The 23032-nt window shown below is 39.7% G+C and overlaps 1 protein-coding gene across 2 annotated transcripts in view; it reads right to left on the reverse strand.

The window, feature by feature from the left end:
• Positions 1–18955: 18955 nt before the first annotated feature.
• The window catches only part of epha8 (eph receptor A8), a 119240-nt gene continuing 115163 nt past the window's right edge, over positions 18956–23032 (reverse strand). For both annotated transcript variants that reach the window (XM_038697778.1, XM_038697777.1), the window contains exon 20: positions 18956–22879. In XM_038697778.1, coding sequence (XP_038553706.1) covers positions 22765–22879 — 115 coding nt within the window. In that variant the 3' untranslated portion in view covers positions 18956–22764. The remainder of the gene's footprint in view (positions 22880–23032) is intronic.

Consider the following 23032-nt stretch of genomic DNA (forward strand, 5'->3'; position numbering starts at 1 on the left):
AGATCTCACACATGAGACAAAGTGGAGTTTAGAAAAGTAGCCTATGTGTTCCTCATGCTGGCTGTCCAGATACTTTTGAAAATACTTTTACTTTATATTCTTACTTTTTGTGTCCTTTTTCTATGATTGCTTCTTCTGCTTACACTGAATTTAAAGGGACAGTTTGGGTTGTGTTTAGTGGGCTGTATGATGTACATATTAATAGTCAGTGTTTTACTTGTAGTAGATACACACTCATCTTGCAGCACTGAGACAATCCGTGTTTGCAGTGATCAAGATTATGTAAAGCCACGGCCAACCAGTAAAGAAACACTTTATTCTCCGTTTCATTTTGAATATTGCAACACACATACCCCCATATATATTGTATATCCATCTGTCTTTAAGGTGGCTAAAATATGTGTTGCTGCCAACCCTGTCCACAGCAGTACGTTACTGCGTGTGTACAACAAAAATCTTTTTTGGAGATCCAGTGTCTGTCATGCTTTGGATACTTGACAGTAGTTTAATCCTTTTTTATACTGTAATATGGCACAGCTGAACATGCACAGCATAACATGGGGAATTGTTTTCTCACAGAAGAGTGGTGAATATTATTTGGAGCTTTCATTTTCATTAGAACAATACATTACAGCATTTCCTTGTAAAGAAAACTCACCGCAAAACATTGAATCTTCAGTTTACATAAGATACCTGAATTTCATACTTTTTGACTTGTTGAAATTTTGACTTCCACTCTCTATCTTTTGGCTTTGTATCTCATATTTGTGAATCGGTCAATAAAATACGTGGCTTACATTTTGAGTTTTCATGATAATCTATATTTTTACCATTTATTAAATTTCATTTCAGGCTGGATTAGACTTCCACATACAAGTGAAAAACATACATGAAAACATTTAGCTCTGTGAGAATGTGAGTCACTTTGACTGTGAAAGAAAATTACTTCAATCTAATAAATCAAAAACCAACCAAAGCAACTGCTGGATAACAGTTTTTCATCATACCCTGTAATAACCATAAGTCTAAACACATTTTGTGATGCACTCTCTCCTCTGCATGCCCATGCTTTGTGTGTGCGAAACAGTGGTGGAAAGTAACGAAGTAGGCCTACAAATACTTCGTTACTGTACTTACCGTTAAACTTTGATTAATAGCCTGGGCTTTTATTTACTAAAATTCCTGAATTGACCCTACCTATGTTTGGGACAGGCGTCCATATGGGACAGGCCTTTAATTCCTCTTGCACAAAACTGAAATAGGCTAACATGAAAAAGTTTATTTATTTCAAACAAAATATTACTTGTATAAAAGTTATCCAATAATAATATAATACACGTCATTCATTTGATCTAGCTCCAACAGACGGCTTATGCGCTTTTATTTTGAAGGCAGCAACAACAATGAAAACAACAACACAGTGCAGGATGAGAAAAGTGTGGTAGAAGTTAGCAGAAATGCTATATATTTTTTGAACGTTTAGAGTTGTTAATATTTTATTACACTTAGTAGAAGTAGCATTCATTGAGATTCAGCTAAAAGACGTGGTGATTACCGTGTTTGATCAATGAGCACAGCAAAGACTCTGAAAAGGACCTTAAGAGGTGGATGCAGAATTCGGCAGAACAGATGTGTTAGGCTACCTGCCCAGATTTGCATCCACCTCTTTTCTCAGCATAAATGAGCGTTACCACCCACGAGGTGCATTCAAGTCTCTGCAGGCAGGAAGAATTCGGCACAACACCGGTTACACGGTAAATCTATAAGAATTAGACTTTGGGGCTTGTTTCTGTTGAATGAACTGAACTTTGATTTGTGGAGAATCTAACCGATCTAACGATATATAAGGTTAGCATATCCATACTGACATACTGATCATACGTTTAAACATTAATATGTAGCCTTTTAACGATCTAAGCAACTTTAAGAGTGAGGGTTTAAGAGGTTTTATACATCCAAAGAACTTCTATAGAAACCGGAACAGGCGTTTAATCGAGACCTGCGTTTATTTGTCAAAATGTGTTCCCACACCAGGCCAGTAAACAGTATAGGTGGCTATTTGGGACTCGTTTGAAGGTAAGTAGTTTTTTCTGTATCTGTACTTTACTTCTTATCTTTAGTTGTTGCAACTTTTTACTTTCACTTTGCTACATTTCAAAGCCAAATATCAACTTTGTACTCTGTTACATTCTGCCCAAGAATGTGTGAATGAAGAGGGACTATCCTTCTAGGTACGAGAAGAGAAAAACGCAGTGAGAGTGAAGTGCGGGAACAGCAGTCAGGTAAACTTGTGTTCTCTCCTCTCCAAGTCAGCAGATCACACTTATGCCTAATGTGCAGCTGCAGTGAATCTCTCTGTCTGTCCTGCTAACCAGCTGAGCAGCGCAGCTCTTGTCTGTGTGTCTTGGTCGCTTGCCAGACTGTGACTGAACAATTTTGAGTGAAATACAACTCTTTATTATGTTTGATAAACGCGGACAGGCCACGGTGTTTATAAACTGCAGCTCGGAAAGATGACTGCCTTGCGCGTGGAAATGTGTTCATATGAAAACTCAAACTCAGACGGTCTGAAAGGGATACTACCACAACAGCAGAGCAACAACTCAGATTCATCCTCCCCACATGTAGGAAATATCCACTTGTCCTCTTGCGACTCATTTTTCCTTATTGTGATTCACTACAACTTGCTGTATTCAAAGCTGTCCTGAGTGAATTTAAAAAGATAGACTGTGTTTTGTAAGATCATTAGATTCTGATGTGTAGTACTTTTTACTTTTGATTACTTAAGTATTTTTAAAACCTTTTATTTTTACTTGAGTAGGTTTATACTGAATGACTTACTTTTACTTGAGTAATATTTTTCATATGGTATCTGTACTTTTACTTAAGTAGGAACATTGAGTACTTCTTCCACCACTGCTGTGAGATACATGCCTCCATTCAGCATGTTCCCTCTTTTACTCTCACTTAGCAGCAGGGGTGCAGTCACACACTGAGAACACAAACCATTGGCAAGATCTGTGGTTAAACTGGGACATTCCACACACTGCCACGATATACAAACACACACACACACACATACGCACACATGCTACAGAGACATGCTGATGCGCATTCAAATATTCATACACCTGCAAACTTGCATGTTAAATACGGATGGGTGGATGGATACCGCAGGATTGGTACTTGTATTGATATATTGATACTTCAGTAAATATTGATAATAAAATAATACAAATGCATCAATTCCAATTTAGTACTTTTTTTATATGTTTATTTTTGTGCCAATAAACAGCCCCCACACACACACATATATATAATATATATATATCCAAAAATGTGTGTAAAGTTACAGTTTTACAATCACTTTGTTACTATTTTCAGAACCTTGATGTCATTTTTCACAACTCTAGACAAACTCAAAACGGTTATCACTTGTAACACAGGCTGTCTAATGTTCAAAACATTGCGTTGTGCATTCACATCTTTAAAGAAATCTTGCACTTGCACAATCATTGGTTCAAAAAACTAATTTACTGTGAAATACCATTGAAACATAACTATAGATCACCCACTCCCAAGCAACCGATAGTTTCACTGTGTCATTGTTCGTACAATCATTAAATATTGTAGAACAAAATAGGTGATATAGGTTTCATTACGGTACTACATGTACAGTAAATACATCTCTAGTAGTACTGCAGTAGTAAAAGAGAATACTACAGACACAGTGGAATCATTGAACAAAGTTTGTAATATATTGATGCAAAACACTACAGTACAATCACAACATAGGTTTATTTGAATCAAAGCAAAAATAATTAGCTATGAAATAGAAAAGTACTGTAAAACATCAAATGCAGTGTTCCTCAACTTGCTTGCTTGTACTGTAAGAAACAAAACAGGAGTGATTACTGTACTTCTACACTGTCATCAACTCTGTGTTGTGGATTTGGCCACAGGTTCTCATCTACATCACAATGGATGTTTTCATTAGCCAAACATGTTGGAAAAAACCTTCGGGCATGGCGAATCCAGGCCTGACACTGGTCTGCTGTGATGTCATTGCAGGCCTGGAAAAGAGTGACTTGTTCATGAAGGTGCCTGTCATGAACCTTCTATCTCCATGCGGAGAAAAATTCCTCAATCAGGTTAAGGAAGGGAGAGTATGGGGGTAAATACAGGGTGGTAAATTGTGCATGGGCCTGAAACCGTGCTTGCACCACATGAGCATGGTGGAACCTGACATTGTCCCACACAATGTCATAGGTCACACCTTCAGCTCTACAAACCTGATCCAGCTCATCAAGAAAGGTGACAAGGAGAGCTGCATTATATGGTCCAATATGAGGTCTGCGTCCCACCACACCATCTTCTGATATAACCACACACATGGTAATGTTGGCCCCACGTTGTTCAGGTACTTGGATGGTTGCCCGCTGGCCAATGAAATTCCAGCCTCTCCTCCTTGTCTTGGCCAGATTAAAACCTGCCTCATCCAAATAATATGAATTTGTGATGGTCGTCATCAGCATCCAGCTCCACCATCCTCTAAAAATACATTTTGGAAAGAGATTTAGAGATTACTGTACAATGTAGAATCTTTGGGAATGTTTTTACAACAGCTGTCTTGAAACTTACCTGAACTCAGTCCTCATTTGCTTCACTCTGTCTGCATTTCTTTCGAAAGGCACACGGTACAGTTGTTTTATAGATACCTGGTGCCTTTTCACTATGAGTGCAATAGTCGGCAAACTTATGGATCCCACATTGTTGAACATGTCTTCATTGTCCAAAATATGCTGCCGAATTTCTGTAAGGCGAATATCATTTCTGGCCCGAACCAAATCGACCACAGCGTGCTCTTGTTGGTCACTTAGAATTTTGCCTCTGACTCCACTATTTGGCCTGGTCACAATTCTACAGGGAACTCTTGCAATTGGATCCCAATCAACTCTTTATATACTCATTCCACAATGTGCACTCAATCATCAGTAACGAGTTGGCAGAATTGGACAAGCAATTACAAGGGCCTGCATCTATACAGTGCAGTAGTGTCAATACTGTAAATAGTCTGAAAAGGTGGTACCATAGACACAGTGTCTGATGAAGCATAAAATATTAGGCTACATCCATGGATATTGTAGTCTAATTGGTTCGTGCTCCACACTAATTGGTGACAATGAATCTCGTTATCTTGAAACTTTCATGATTTACTGTACACATGGAAGATTGTTTGTCTGTTTCCATACAACTATGCATTAAGAGTAATGCAACAGTTACTTATCATTTTGAGCAGTTGTATCAATTGATAGTTAGATCATTGTAAGGAAATGAATAGACACTCATTTGAAATGTAATGTATGAATTGCCTTTTGAAATAGTAGTACTTTGATGTTAAGTTGTGTCATATTGAACAGGTGAATTTTGTTGAGTTTTATGTGTATTGTATCCAAGCAATTGAGAAAAGGGTTAGAGTTTTGAAAAATGTGCATTTTGATCATTGGTTGTGAGTTTTGTGTCTAGAGTTGTGAAAAATGACATCAAGGTTCTGAAAATAGTAAGTGATTGTAAAAAAACTGTAAAAACCGTCTATCTCTATAAGCAACAAACACAGTTCTTCAAAATTTCTAGAAGGTTAAGCAGGTGATTATGGAATTAGTTTTTTGTTTTTCTGTTTGATCAATTCTATTGAGACTCAGTTTCTTACTGTTGGTAGCCCAGTTTGAATTATTAGTCTTTATTTTACCGCATGAATTGCGCCAATCCAATTTGAGCAACCTTATTTTTGGACTTGATTTGAATTTTTTGATCCAAATTTATGAAGCCTGAAAATAACAAATAAAAGGATAACAAAACAACAAATAACATATTACCATCAGGAAATTAAAAAAAAGGAATTCAAACCGCATAAATTCATCCAGATATTGTTGTGGTATTAATGTACAAAAGTATTCAGTAATGATTAAATGTCAAGATTAGGTATTCCATTGCTAAGAAAATAAAACATGCTTTCTTTGTTTGTTTGCATATAGAGATCCAACTCCACGGCCCATTTCAGAAAGCAGGATTAGTGAAAATTCTGAGTATGTTCAGCCTGAGATGAGGGAAACTCTGGATTTTCTGTTTCAGAGAGCGAGATCAGATAAACCCTAGATCAGTAACTCCGGCAACTGATGAACAGGATAAATTGTCCCGTCGGGTTACAGCTTAATAAATCTAGCCTTCCTATTTAAAATCAAATGTAAGGGGCTGTAGAATAATTCCAGCACTTTATCATTCATTAAGGAAAGTCCAGTCTGGTAAATGATGAATGAGCAACGCTGTGTAGTAGCCTAATAATGTTAACGCATTGATTCTTCTTCCGCTCCTGCGTTTTAGAGCCTATCAGGGTCCGCGTTGGCACGCATTCATATTTCTAGCTCCACTCGATTGAAATGGAGGCTCTGCCTTTATTTACCCGTTGCCATGGTGAATCGTAGTATCGGATCTCCATTGATGAGGCTTTTTTTAATCCCCACGCACGCGTTTCCATCAGGCTCAACGTACTCAGAGTTGATTGAACTGATTCTGATCAGCTGTTCTGGAACCGAAAACTCAGAGTTTCACATCTCAGGCTCAGTCAACCCAGAGCTCAGGGACGAGCTCAGAGTTTGTTAAGCCTGCTTTCTGAATCATGTCTTGGTTCCTAGGAATCGTGTGGACCTGTGAAGTCCTCAGTCAGGCAAAGACAAACAAGTGGCTTCACAGTCGTGATGAAAGACATTTACAGACAGCACCTCAATGTCACCAACGCCACTGTCTCAGTGCCATGCAGTGAGATACAACCAGTAGTTTTAAATTGTTTCATTTAACAGAACTATTATGATTTATTTTGTGATAAGAACAATATCACCCAAGTCACTCAAGTAAAAAAATAAGTTTTTGTGATATTGTGGAAATCAAACTGTTCTGCTTTATTAATTTTCACACACGCTAGTCTTGAGAAGAACGAAAGAATACAGGGTCTGATTGCTCTGCAACTCTTCTACACTACATTACAAATCAGCTTGTTTTCCTCTACTCCAGTGCTAAATATGAAGCATGCCATTCATTTTAATTCTGACCTAGAAATTCTAATAAACTCATCTTCGTATTCATTAGCCTCGCGCATTTTTGCTGAGATCTTGTATTTTGCATGTGCATTCATTTCTCCTTCTCTGAACTCTTCCTCTATCCTCTCCTCACCCTTCCTGTTTTTCCCCCCACTGGAAAGACTTAGTTTAGTCAGGGCGGCATGCCTTTGGCACTGCTTGAAAATCAGGTTTCCCATTAAGCCTTGGAAAGTTCATTCTGGGGGCAGGATGTGTGTGTGTGTATGTGTGGTGGTATTTTGTTTTGTTTTTTTTGACAGAGAGAACCAGTTTAACGCCAGTAGCCTTTGAGCTGCTATTTAACATATTGCTGCCAGTCAAACATGAAGTACTCATGTCTATTAGAATTAAATGTGTAATATAACAAGATGCCATCTTTGTTGTTTTAGTGTCTTTGTATGACCACATTTGGCAAAACCTGCAGTATCACAGTGAAAATGTCATCAGGGACATAAAACAGATAACTGGAGAATGCACATTCCACATACTGTATTATATTGATCATGAATCATCTTTAGCTGTAATAATTCTGAATCAACATCATTTAAAAGCTAAATTCAGCAAAGTAGCTCTTTATCTTCACACAGAAGGTGCGGGTATTGAGATTTAACATTTCACCCTCTAGCAGTTCGAACTGATAAATGCTGTTATCAGTTCTTCCACGTCCAGCCTTTGAAATCTCTGCTGAGTTAAAATGACTGCAAGCGCTGGCAGCTGTAGATGACGCATTGTGAAATGACAGACAAGAGCATTCCGTCTTCTCAGTCCATCTCCCAGCATTTCATTGCAATATAATGTCCGGGTTTATTGCATCGATTTTTGGTGCTGCGTAATCTTTCTGCCAGGTTGTGCCAACTCTTCCTGTTTTTGAAGGTGTTCACTGCTCCTTGTGTGCTTTCTAGAATCCCATAAATAATCCCTGGTAACCTTTCCCCACAATGCAAAGGAAAGGTTCCATCAGTGCAACTCTCTGAGTGTTAATATACCCCCCACTCACTTCAGTGCCAGCGTTTGTTAGACATTTTTGCTGTTCATTTAGCTAAACAACTTTGAAAGTCACCTCTTGTCTTTTTTATTTTTCTCTCTTATTTTCCTTCTGTTGGCTTTGGACATCTGAACTTCTCATCACACTCAGCGTGCTGTCAAGTTGGATTAGTCCATGAAGTTTAACTTGTGGGTGTTTTTTTATTACAGAAAAGGCACTCTAGGCTTACGTCTGACAAAGAAACCTTGCTGAGTTGCAAGTTCAAAGTTTATCCAGGCCGCTTCGCCCCCCGATTATTTCTCCTGAGTCTAAAGTTTTCTGCTGCAGCTTAACGATACATGTGTGGCATCATCAATAGCAAGGCAACCGTGTAAAGAAAGGCGAGGAAAGAGTGGGGTGACTGGGAGGTTGGCTCCTGCCTCTGCCTTGAAGTGAGGACTTTACGGTGGGGAGGAAAGAGAGAATGAGCAGGAAACAGAAGCACAAAACAAGGGATCAGTTGTTTAACAAAATTAAGGAGCTCTTGTGAACTCGAAGGACCCAAGGCACTGTTTGAATTAATGCCGGGAAGTTTTATTCTTATGTTGCTTTGGTATGTACGAGTAAATGTAAATGTAAATGTTCTGTATTTGTATAGCACCTTTCTAGTCTTTTCGACTTTTCGAAGCGATGTAGTGTAAAAGCGCTTTAATAAATAAAGCGCTTTTACACTACATCGCTTTTACACTACATCTGCATTCACCAGTCACACACATTCACACACTGAGCCTAAGTGCTCAAATAGAAACACACCATGGTAAAAAAGCCACCAGGGGCAATTCGGGGTTCAGTATCTTGCCCAAGGACATTTCGACATGCAGCTTGGAGGAGCCGGGGATTGAAGCTAAAAATGTTTTTATCATCTGCATGGTCAAAACATCTGGCTTCTATATTCATGCTGTTTGATAGAGTGGGTGTTCACATAAACACTAGATCTAAACAGGCATCATGAATGTCAGTACAAACTTTCATGGCAATCCAATTGTTGGACTGAACTGGTGGACAGCAAGACCAACAACTCGCTGCATGGCTCGCTGCATGGCACGCTGCATGGCACGCTGCATGGATCGCTGCATGGCACGCTGCATGGCACGCTGCATGGCTCGCTGCATGGCACGCTGCATGGCACGCTGCATGGCACGCTGCATGGCACGCTGCATGGCTCGCTGCATGGCACGCTGCATGGCACGCTGCATGGCACGCTGCATGGCACGCTGCATGGCACGCGGCACGCTGCATGGCTCGCTGCATGGCACGCTGCATGGCACGCTGCATGGCTCGCTGCATGGCTCGCTGCATGGATCGCTGCATGGCACGCTGCATGGCACGCTGCATGGATCGCTGCATGGCACGCTGCATGGCACGCTGCATGGCACGCTGCATGGATCGCTGCATGGCGCGCTGCATGGATCGCTGCATGGCGCGCTGCATGGCGCGCTGCATGGCGCGCTGCATGGCTCGCTGCATGGCACGCTGCATGGATCGCTGCATGGATCGCTGCATGGCACGCTGCATGGCACGCTGCATGGCTCGCTGCATGGATCGCTGCATGGCACGCTGCATGGCACGCTGCATGGCTCGCTGCATGGCTCGCTGCATGGCACGCTGCATGGATCGCTGCATGGATCGCTGCATGGCACGCTGCATGGCACGCTGCATGGCACACTGCATGGATCGCTGCATGGATCGCTGCATGGCACGCTGCATGGCACGCTGCATGGCTCGCAGATGATCGTCCCGGTTACAGCCTGAAATATCAGACATGTTTAAAAAAACACATTTCATCTCCTGACTGTCAGGACTGGCTGACCCGGTCCGACTTGGTCCATTAGCAGATTTACAGCAGAGTTAGACCCAACATGTAAATAGTGGAATAGTGAATTTCCAATGGCTGATTATTTAGTCAATTAATCAAGACAGCCAGTGGTATTTGGGGATGACTTATTTGGTATCCATTTGGGCTTAATCCCAACATTGTCTGCCCTACCTTAGTTGTTGTGTGCCTTTTAGGCCAGAAGGGGGCAGCACATTTCTAGGTACCAGTTCAGTCTCAGTACTTTGAAGAACTCAAAAGTTGTGTTTGTCTATTTGCCAACACTAGTTTGAGTCTGACATACCCAAACTCCACCGGTGTATGTGTGTGTGTGCAGGTGTTTGTGTCACCACCTATTCTCCAAGGCTCCGTCTTTCTTCAGCTCCTCGCCATCAACCTGCCTCTGTACCCACCTCCAATCTCCCCTCCAGTTTTCCCTCCACTTCCTGTTATTGCTCCTGAACTTTTTCTATTCCTTCTCTTTCTCTCTGACCCTAACTCCTCACCTCCAAGCCCCCCCTTTGGCTGTGTTGCAGGAAGACAAGTTTATCATCATCATTATCACCATGTTAATTCCAGAGCCTTATCTTCCTAAATAAATTGTGTGGTTTTGTCTCTTTGTGCTGATATCCCCAGGCTGCACTTGAATGTAACTTATTTCTATCTTGCTCCACTTAGCATTGAAATGAACCAGTTTTTGGGGACTAGCACTAGCGTAGCTTGCATCAGCTCCATGCAAGCTAATAGGGGTATCAGCAGTTGCCTGCATCAGAGAACATCAAAGCGAGCAATTCCCTCTGAACACAGAATCTGAGTGCACACAGCGGGCACGCATGCAAAAACACACACACACCGACACACACAGACGGGTGCATACAGCGGGCATGAGGGAAGGAGCAGCGTCTTGTTTTCACACTGCATTTCCATATATGTTAATAGCATTCTTGTTATTGTGCAGAAACAGCCGGTGGTGTGATGAAGTGATGAGCTGTCCTGGCTGCAGGGAAGAGGACAGACAGGGTTAGAAAACAGTACAGTCTGTGTAAAGAATGTTTGTACACACACACACACCAAAACACACACACACAGCATACACATACACACTATTGATTTCCTGCCATTGTACATGTTGGTGCTGATATGAGTGATGTGTTTGATGTGGAGCACTTTGAGGCGCATCATTGATGTTTCTGCTAACACCACATGATTAACCTGTGAACGGCTTCATTTGAAAAACCTGCATGGGAACTGGGTCATGAAATTTCAGAAATTCAAACAATCATACTGCAAAGCTAGATGAATGGGGTTTATTTGGAACAAGCACAGCTTCTGACCGGCTAACTGATGTACTATCATGTGTGACTGGAGCAATGGCTGCTCCTTTATCTGCACACCGCCGTGACAAACAAAACACATTAGAGCTATCAAAGTGCTGTAATCATATTTGGTGAAGGAGCTTTTTTTGCCCATTTGTTGTATAATTTGATTTGCTCGGTGAGTGGCCACAGAGTGCTGCTCATTACCATTGGAATAATTCACAATTAATTATGTTTGTAATTTCTGCTTGGTTATCAAATCTCTTTGATGTCATGGAACAAATGTATTGAACAGATAGAGGTTAATATATTTTAAACATGTTTTTGTGTAGTGAAACATTCTCATCATTACTTTTAAAAATGGGGCTCTGGAGGTTTTCACAGAGTGAAACATTTAGGGCTACTTTATATCGGTGTAGTGATTTAAAATTGCATTTACCTGCAATGCCTCCTGCACGTAAAGAGACAAGACATCCCTGCTTTTGCAGATGCACACCGACATCTGGCACAGTGCTTGGACTGGCAAACTGAGGCGATTGTTCCCATATAAGAGGACTGGAGGGAATGCTTCAACTGGAAATGACTACGGCCACTTGTTGAACCTTGCATTTAGAAAGCACAGCATGGATTTGTCCTGGTCCAGGAATTGTGGCTATTGCTTGGATACTGGAGAGGATAATGGGAGTTTCACAGTCCTGTTGGCTTTTCTTTTGTAGATTTGGGGAAGACTGACCACCATTCTGGGGTACAGTCTCTATGAACAACTGCAAAACTGGATAGAGAACTGTATCTGTCCCAAATGGCAGTGACAAACATCATGAGTGTTATTCAGTTCATCATGCCGAAACATCATGATTGTTGCGCCGATTATCAATTGGATTTTGGCAAGATAACTGATGGACCGGGTCAGCCAGCCCTGACAGTCAGGAGATGAAATGTGTTTTTTTAAACATGTCTGATATTTCAGGCTGTAACCGGGACAATCATGTGTAGTTGTGGAGACATAATCATAAAAACAAAACTGGCCTAAGCTGGCGAGCACATTGCAATATGCTGTTAGTGAGCGAGTAGCTTTTACGTTCTTCTTTAAACATTTATTTCGTAAGGTTTTTCGGACAGAACCACAACTCACCTTAAGATTCCCTCGTTTTGATGAAAATCGCTCTCTGCACAGCCCTCATCTGTCCTTCCAGCCTCTCATCTAGATTTAGCATGTTCCCTTGTACCTGTAATCCATTAGACTCTAATCATAGCATGCAGTTCCTTTTGCCGATTGTTTTCTCTGCAATTACTCAATTATTCTCTGGCTGCCAAGGCTAAAACATCTGTGTGCTGGTGTGTCATTTATGTGTGGGATGTCGGGCTTTCAATTCAATCTAGATTTCAATTATGCTAATGTGTCCCCAATTTAAAGGTTCGGTGTGTAATATTTTTAGGATCTATTGACAGAAATGCAATATAAAATCCATAGCTATGATTTCAGTGGTGTGTAAAGACCTCACATGATGAACCGTTATGTTTTTATTACCTTAGAATGAGACATTTATATCTACATAACCGCGGGTGCCCCTTCCATGGACGTCACCATGTTGCGTAACCTGCTTCTACAATAGCCGTTTTCTCTCCTCGACAAACATTTCAGACATGTGTCAATCAGGCTACAGACTCTTTTTAATGTGATTCTGAATGTTTCAAAGTAAAAGGCAAAGCCACTAAATAGGAAATTATTACGTGAGTAAGTGTTGCTGACATGACTGAGATCTATTTCAGCACCACTATCAAAGTATTTATTTATTTTTATTTTTTGACACTATCAAAGCACCATTTTCTGATATTATTGCTGCTGGTGGTTGGTATTGGACTTCACCAGGGGTGTCTTTTCAGATCTCAGTGGATAGAATTTCAGGAATGGGATATGTCCACATGACAGCAGGATCCTGTAGTATCTCTGCTTTTTGCAGATCGTACCTCTGCAGACTTTGTCAGGGTAATCTACTTCTTAGGAAAGATATTTAGCTTTTCAGCACCAAAAGCTTCTTGTTTTCGCCAGCAAGCTAACTTTATCTGCCTGTTGTTTGGTGCTTGACGGATATCACACAATCAGTTAATCAGAGTTTTTTTGTGGCCTGTGGTTGTAAACGATGCTGATGAGCCAGTAAGTAAAGTTGTAAAATTGTTACAGTAATATTACATTTTGAATTAGTGCAGCTTTAATTTTTGGGATATCATAGCAGTGAAACTGCCCTTCTGCAGTTTAGTAAGATCTTTTGATGAGTGCATAGCTTCACATCCTCTCCTTGTTACTGCTACATGACATGACTGCAACCCAGACAACTCAGCAGGCTTCTCTTTTTTTAAACTGATGTAGAAATTGGGCTAGTTTCTCTGGGACTGCCAAATGGTTATACTCTGTTAGGGATTCTGTTTCTTCTGTTTTATTGATTATCTACATTGACTGGTGTACATCAAAGCTCATTGTAGGGCTGATACCAGAAAGCAAAATAAATACTGTACATAATAAAATAAGAGCTGGATAGACAGGCAGGCAGGCAGACAGGCCAACAGATAGACAGGCAGGCAGGCAGACAGACCGTGTTTAAGTCAATACATTTATCATCTCTCAGAGAAAGAAACAACCTCTGACCAGCCAGACAAATATAAGTATGAAAGAAATAATCTATAGGCTACCAGATGTCATGGATGGACACGTACATTCAGAGAGAAGTAAAAGCATTTTCAAATCTTAAGTGATATTTATCCACTTGAGCAATATGAGTCAAACATGTCTGACATGGATGATAACTCTTAAAAGGTGAGCTTGTGTTTCAGCCTGAAACGGCCAAGTGAACATCTGGTGAGAGAAATACTGTCCAGCAGCGGCGTCTGATTAAGATCCTTATGTCAATATGATGACTTAATGCAATTAATTCTGAACAAACACATGAATGATTGGACTTGTGCAGCTTTAAATCTGTTACGATGTGGCAAACATTTACACGCTGATTACCATTAATTTACATACGTTATTTGGTAAACACTTATGCTGACACTTAGAGCTTTCAGCCGAACACGGTGCTGTACAAAGCTGGTGTTCAGTGCCAGGAAAAGCTGGTATGGCTGTGAAAAACCATCAGGAAATCAACAGATTCTTTTTGACAGATTTCTTTGAGAAATAACACCATGACCTGACCACATCTACATGCCTGTGACAAAGCAACAGAATACACAGGACTCAGCACTATGTTGAGTCTTAAGGTTTTGAATTTATATATTTAGATTTATTTTGTCAGTCTGTGTGCCTCATGAATTATATATGGCCTATTTACAGAGCAGCAACATTAAGTCATGAATATATGCACAATATAATAGTGTTTGTGCAAAATGGTGCATTGAAAACATATTGTTGATTCACTGTCTGCTGTGAGAACTCAGCTTCTCTGCTACTTAGAAGAAGTTACACCAAAGAAATGAATACTGACCCCTGATAGGATGTTATTATTATTATTATTATTATTATTATTATTATTATTATTATTATTATTATTATTATCGACTGTTGTAGCAAACTTAATCTAATAATCTTCTTTCTGTATATATTTGTAACATTTGTAACGCAATGACACAGATGGACGTTCCTGTACAGTTTGCTTGTAATATAAAATGGTACTCCAACCTCTTTTATTCTCCAGGTATATATTCATTTTATTCTATTATGAATGTATATTTTTTAGTATGTATATATAGAACATACTATTATACTGTATTATGCATAAATATTTGCTGTCCATTGACAACCACATATCTTTATATTTGTTTTTCTATGATGTCATAAAAAGCTGATCATTTGGAGATACATGGTTTTCATTAGACTGTGACAATATTTATTTTGCTAGGTATACTGAGTATCTTGGGCTCAAACATTTCCTTTACATAGTTTACCTATTTTCACTACTGTCATTGCTCACACAGGTTAAATGTACTATTGTTTTAGCCTTTATTTCAATGACTCCACTGCATCTTAATGTGAAGCAGGTCCAAAGTACACACTGAAATATAGTCATTAAAATCCTGTTAAGTATTCGAACAAATGTAGAACCATTTTAACGTAGATATTAACTCTCCAAAGTTGTGGGTAGAAGTTTTGGCAGTATTTGGACAATTCATGCTGTCTGGAACTGGTATAATGAATTAAATGTCACATACTTGCAGACAAGATCAGTGGAGTGCTGTTGGTGTCCTGCTGTAGAAATCTACTGTGTTGTACTCTTTTACTGGACACTTATTCCAACCTGTAACTAAACGCTTATTGTAACCTGGTTGATGTAAAATATAGGGATACATACAGCAGATCAGTAATCAGATTTCTCCCCTTCCTCTGAATTTATTTTGAAATAATTATTATTAATTATTATTATCTTATGAGCATTAGTGATACAAAAGGTTGCTTCTTAATTTTTTTGTATCTGTGTGTGTGTCAGAGCAGGTTCTGTGATGAGACACAGTTGTCCCTCACAGATTAATTCTGATTATGCAAATAGTCTGTCTAATGCTGAACTGTGGAAACTTATTTAGATTTGCAGAGACTACTTAATGTCATTTTCAGATTTTAATAACATGAATGTATCACTATATATAATGATCTGACCACACATGTTTATTTGCAAATTAGAAACCTGGATACACATGACTGAGAAATCTGCTTTTTGCAGGTGGAATCTACAGGAAAAAAATTTTTTTCTTATAATCTTGCCGGTACGAAAACCAGATTTGCCAGTTTACATGACACAGAAGAAATCCACAGAAAGCAGACAATAATTAAAATGCATGTAAATACCCTGACTGGTATGTTGACCCAGGAGTTTTTTTGCTAGCAGGAACGCCTCTCTGGCACATTTCCAGTCATTTCTTTTCTTGAGGAGGTTTTTCAACCAGTCATCAGGTTGTTTACTGCACAAAATTCAGTGCTTTCATTTTATTGCTCTTTTGAAAAGGCAGAGTGGCCTCACACTGAACTGAGAGCTTTAGGCTTATTCAACAGTTTGCTTCTGAACACAGTGTGTTCCCCTGTTCTTATAGCGTATAAATCACATTTCGTGTAGAACAGTGGCAGGTCAATCCAATAAAATCCTGTCGGTGATGAATTTGCACACCTTTTTCCCATTCTGTCAACGAAGGTGTTCTAAAATAGTGGTGCTGAAAGATATTTTGTGTTGTGTTTAGGGAAAAGGCCCTTCACAGCAGTGTAAAAATAATAAAGACCAAAACTAAAAGTACCTATAGCAGCAGGCAGAGTGAGCTGACAAGGCAGTCCCTAGTGACTGCATCTCACTCGGCTCTCACGGATTGTTTGCTTGATGAAATATACTGGTGGAATTACAACAAGCTATACACATGCATTGTTCCAAGGTTGTTCGCAAAGACTTCATTATGACTGTGCAGATTTACACAGATTTGAAATCTGGTTATTGAATTTGTATTGTTGCTACTTTAGGATAGAAGTAAACTTGACAATCAGTGCTTGAGCGTTTAAATCCATCCGCATTGTCTGCCACTCTCTCATCATGTGGACCTGCTGTGAGGCGATAAGAAACGCCAAAACCACTCGCGTTGTGATCAGCGTTGTGTGCCGTTCAGTCAACCACAGGACATCCAGGGGACACGAGGACACGGGCACAGCTGAGGCTCGGAGGGTGCCTGATCGCAGATACAAAGTGCTATCACGGCTGCGCTCAAAGAAGTCAATCAGGGGACAGTGTAGATGGTCGTTTGTGATGGGTGGGACTCGGCGTCATCATGGGGATGGGGCTGGGGCTGATAATTGGACGTGGGACTGTGTGGCAACAAAGCAACACGGCCTTAGTAATGAGATTAATGATGTTGTGTTAGGTCTTGTTTCACCAAGGAGAGGATTATCTCCTAACAGCCCTCCTAAGGTGAAGGAAAGGACAATTACTCAGACACAGATTCATCAGGCCATTCCCTATTCAGGCTGAGCTCAAAATGATGTTTCAGAGTTGGGTCAGGGCTCATTCCCACACAAAAAAAGCAATTTACTCAAAAACTCAGCAATGAGCATTAAGGAAGTCAAAGTCAATTGTTTTCAACCCGAGTGTTGCAGAGTGAGCGTCATGGTGCTGCGAAGTTCAGATCGACTGACAGAGTAATGATGCCTTTCTTTGTCAGAGATGAGCCCTAGATGAATTTTCTTGAGCTCTGCCCTCTCTGAACACAGGAGAAATATTCATTACAAAAGATTTGTGAGGCGTTTGTTTAAATGATGCACCACTCCTCAAGCAAATATCTTTCTGGGGACTGTCGCATTCAGGACTACACGCTGAATTCTTTCATGTTTGGCAAGAATGATCCATAGAAAATGCCATGCAGGGAGGGGGAGTGCATCAGGTGGTGAACACAGTTTATTTAAAACACTCAACTGGTTTTCTTTTGGTAAACAGACATTTATGCACAGCGGACTTTTGGGCATAGTTCAGATTCAGCACTGAACTCATTGAGTGCCATAGTCCTGCCACGGCTTCAAGATAGCATCTGTTTCATTCGTCTTGTTTGACAATATTTTGATCCATGTGATCCGATCCATGGAGGCCGTACCTCGCAACCATACCTGTCAACCCTCCGGTTTTACCAGCGACTATCCCGTATTTTACCATTCCACCCTGGTATTTTCCCGTTTAAATATTTTCCCGCAATTCTCCCGTATTTTTAACAACAAAAATGAAAGTGCTGTAACTGGACTCAATATAGTGACCTAGTAGTAAAACTACATATGAAATTATAATGAATATAGTAACTATAAGTAATATATTAACATTATACGACTGGTTGGCAATATGTGTTGGCCCGCCAGCAATAATATCTGGCCTGTGGCCAGATTACTTTGATAGTGGCAAAAAAAAAGAAATTATAGCAGCTGTTGCTGAAACAGTCATGACAACAACAGTTACTCAGATAATCACTTCCTCTTCAGTGATTGTGTCTGCAAAATAAAAGCTTAAGAACATTTTTGCAGCAATACTTTATGTCGTGTTTAATTGAGAGCTTTTACTTTGTTCTATAGGAAATTCTAAAGAGTCTCTGGCTTGCTTGACACACCTCTGAAAAAGCCATCAGAAAATGTGAGATTGTGGATTCCCTTGAAACATGAACATGAAATTGCATTTCCGAACTCTTTTGTCAGAACACTTACTATTACAACATCAAACAAATATGATCATTAACTGACATATTGTTAACTAACTACTAACACATTGAGTAATGTTAAAGCCAACCTATTAACAAAGATGGTAATAAAAACTGCTATCTTTGTATGTCTGCTGTTTGGTGCACAGTAGCGGACGCTGGATCAGGGCTTTTATTCTGTTTTGTTTTTATGTTTCTGAAATCTGCTGCCGTTAGAACTGATCTCTGGAAAGAGAAAACAAAATTCTCTGTGGATTTGTCACTGTGTACATGTAAGAATTTGATCCATTGTTAATATAAAGACAATAGTGCAGCTTTAAACCAACATAAAGCACTTGCATTCACCAACTACAACTCCTGTGAGGTTTAGTGTGCATAACCAAAGAACCAAAAGCTAGTGCAACTGAAGTATGGGTGGACATCAGTTCTCTATTGTATTAGAAATAGTCGGAAAATCACTGTTGCAGTCACACACAGACAAACGTTCCTTTATTGTGTATTTATGGACAGTTTGCACATTTATCATTAGCAACAAGGATGATTCATCAACTGTAAGAAAATCTCTCAGAGTTGTATTATTTGGAAAACAAGTAAGTATGAATAAATAATGAAATGTGAATGAATTACTGTTTTTTCTTCCTTCCAGTGACTGAACTTGCTGTATACATTATAAATCAATTCATCTAGCAAAAACATATCCTAACTTTATAAAATATGGGTTTTCAGTTCAAGTCCAGTGTCTTTAAAAGCGTCCTAAAGAAAAAAGAAATCTTTTGAAACCAGTAGTGAAATGCCGCTATGATACATCCTCAAAAAATACCATGAGGTTCTTCTCTAATAAAAACTGACATCAATCATATAGAGGAAAACCTACTGGGGTGCACAAGAAAAAGACATTCTCTTGATGGCATAGGGGGTATAAATTAGGACTAATTATGTACTTTTGAGAGCCTTTAGACATAAACATTCTACTTACATGTTCTTCCCCATTTCATTAACACTGAGGCAAACAGTGTAATCACATATAATCAGAAGTAACACTTTATTTTACAGTCTGTGTAGCTTATGTGTACTAGTTTCCCAGCATTCACACAACAAATGTGTTCAGATATGTACTCTGGGGTACAGAATAATTGCACTGAATAGTATTAGTGCTGACGGATGAAAAAATCCACTGAATTAAACAAAACCATTTTGTTCATAATTTTCATGAGAATACGAGGGCTTTCAGGTGTAACGCACCCTCCCAGCAAAACATTACTCAGAAGAAATATTACTCGACAACGTGGGTACAAAGACAACCCACCTTTATGTATGTCTGATTTTGCCAATAAAGATGTAGGGCATATTTATATTATAATATTTAAGGGAAAAGTTAAGGGAATATAAAAATGTTGTACAGGTTTGGCAGTCATGGATACATTTCGGTAAAAAGTCATGGACCACTGTCAGATTTTTACAACTGTTTCTGGGCTTAAAGCTGGGGTAGGCAACACTGGAGAAACCAGAAAGAATGTGCAGCGAGTGCATAGGCAGAGTGCACGCAGGTGGGCTGGTAGGCAGGCCAGCCAGAAAGGACTGGCCGTGCTTATTACAGTCCTGCGACAGCCACAGACACCACACATTTTTTTGTGTCAGAGCATTTTATTTATTGATTGCTTTCGGGATGCAAAGAGAATTTCAACAGATATAACAAGAAATGCTTCCGAAATACATGACCTACCCCAGCTTTAATGATGTCACAACAGAGATTTGATTCAACCAACACTGGGTGCGTAGTGGGACACTGGCAGCCATTTTGTAGGCCTTGGACAGTCACTGTAAACAGGTGTTGTTTAGCACTGAAACAGACTTCAGCACACAGATATTTTGTGCTGGCTTCTTTTAAACTGGGCATACACCGTATGATTTAAAAAATGTTGTTTAAATCCAACCCCCACTGTACGAGAGAATTACGAGGACTTGACTGTGATATAGAGCCAAAGCTCACAATTTACGTGCTCACGCGGTACGGTCCGATCGCCAAGCCACGACCTAAGTACTACATGTAAACACAGGCCTGTCGGCCTCTGCGGAGCATTCTGGCTATTGACAATTGTCAGTAAAGACTCGTTTGAAAGCCCGGAGGCAGGTAGAGGTTTGTTTGCTAGCAATAACGCTAACAAGGCAGAAACGTGCTGCTTCGATCATCTGTGTCATCTTTTGTGCCGAAACGTCGGAAAAGAAAAAGAGAAAAGAGAAAAAACTGGTGGACAGTAGCTATGGCCTGTCCTTTTAGCAGAGAGAATTGGAGGTCAGCTAGCTACATTTTACTGTATACATTGAGATTCAGACACCATTCAAGGTGTCTGAATTGACCAAAATTTCTGACATGTCAGAAATTCATACAGAAAATGCCAGACGGCCGTTCAGGAGAAGCTGATCGGTCCTCGCTCCCCTGTACACAAGCTGAAATTCGGTCTGGCTCTAAATTGAGTCATGCAGCTCAAAAATCGTGTCAGAAATGGGCTCAAATCATACAGAGCATGCCCAGCTTTACTGATATTTTTTACACAAACTAAAGTATTTAGCTTACAAACGTTGTGCTTTGTTAATTATTATAATTACCACTCTCCTGTTGTACAACTAGCTTACATACTAGTGTAGTAGAAGCTAGAGTTAGCATCTAGAGGTCAGTTCACATTAATGCCAGCTGCTTTACTTAACTGAGCTTGCTGCCAACTACTTAGCTAACAAACAAAACCAAACGTTAACTAATGTTCATTTAGGATTTATATTTTTCAAATACATTTTCAATACATGGGCTCTTCCAAATGCATTTCAAAAATGCATTTAAGCTACATGAAAATGTGTTTCTGTTTGTGAAGGTAATGCAGAAAGCATGTATCCTGACCAGGCTTGAGAAGTAGACTATATATTGTAATATATTTGAAATTGATTTTGATTTCTTTTGCAGTTTCAAGATTTTAACTAAACAACAGGACAGAAAGTTTGACAAAATAATCTTAACTCGGGGGCCTCTTACTATTTCAACCACATATCATGTCCTTCACCAGCAAACTGAAGATTGTTAAGTGTCGAACCACTATTCCCAAGATCGAGAACCCACTTTCACACTCAAAACTGAAATATGCATTTAAAATATATTTGTTAGACATTTAAACCTGATTTGAAATGCACAATAAATACCAGGATATTTGTAATTTTATTTAAAATAAGAGGTGTAACAAGAAATCCCCAAATATACTGAAAAAGTATAACCAATATAATTTGTATGCCTATTTAAATACATCCTGTATGTAATTTAATTACAGATACTTTAAATAAAATCTGGAAAGAAATCTCATAAGCAAGTTACTTAAAACACTAATGAATGTTAGATATCTCTTTTTCTTCTTGGGTTTTATACTGTTTAATTAGTCATTGTTTATGTAATATTTTCAAACAGGTAATTCTTTAACAGCCAACTTCGTGGCTTCAGTTGCGGCTGAGAGAAGATTTGTGACACAACTGCAAAGCCTCTCCAATGCAGAGAGATTGTAGAATAAAGTGCACTGTAACCGAATCATACATATCTTCCAAGTACAGCAGTTGTGCGCCGTGCAGCTTCACACTGGGCAGAGGGCTCTCGGGCTCTCCTGGGGTCATTCATCAAGGTTGGTCAGCGGAGAAATGTTCCTGTTGTTGGTATTAATAGCCTGGGGTGAAATAGGTCTTCTCCCCTGTGGAGACGATCTGGCAACTCGGGTGAGCCCTATCTCACTTTTCTCCACCCTTTCTGACTCCAGCCGCATTCTGGGCCTCGTTCTCAAGCCGTTGTTGCAGGAGAGGCAGTGAGTGTTATCACAACATCTGAAAACATCCCGACCCTCTCCATCACTCCATGTACTCTTGCTGTTGCCCAGTTCAGGAAATGATATTTCTCTGATAAATTCATGATTGATAAATTATCTTCTCTTTGTAGACAATAAAATTAAAATAATTTGTGGTAATTAAGGCAGTCTTTCCATTTATAAACAAGACATTTAAACTCAGAAAATGTAATCGGATAGGAAAAAAAATGAAAGGTCGGACTTGTCCCAAATAAGCCATGTTTACTTGCTCCACAGTTAAAACCTTTCATGTTTTGTTCTTCACTCTCTTGAGGAAAAAGTCTTGTAAAGTTCCCACATATGTTGTTCTGACATTTATCAGATCATCTTAAATTCCATTAGAGTCCATCTAGGCCTTATAGAAACCTGGGTTCCTAGATTTCCCCAGAAAGACACCTCAGCTGTGGAGTTATACGTGCACAGACGGCACACTCTTGTTGAGGACCTGCGCCCTCATCAGCTGGACGCTGGTCATGATCTTCTTCTGGTGGCCCATCAGTGTCACGCCGAGCCTCTGGATGTCCCTGCACCACAAAAGTCACACAGAAATCATAGTTGTTGAGCCTTAATGTTGTTTCAGTCTCAGATTTTGGGGTATACGCAGAATTTAAAACAGAACATCCTGTAAATTCTCAGACAATGATCAGGGCAGAGAGAACAAGCCCTTTATTCAGAAC

Source organism: Micropterus salmoides, unplaced genomic scaffold (assembly GCF_014851395.1).
Source record: "Micropterus salmoides isolate LMB-PRFRI ecotype aquatic unplaced genomic scaffold, ASM1485139v1 Ms_hic_scaffold_4, whole genome shotgun sequence".
Lineage (NCBI taxonomy): Eukaryota > Metazoa > Chordata > Actinopteri > Centrarchiformes > Centrarchidae > Micropterus > Micropterus salmoides.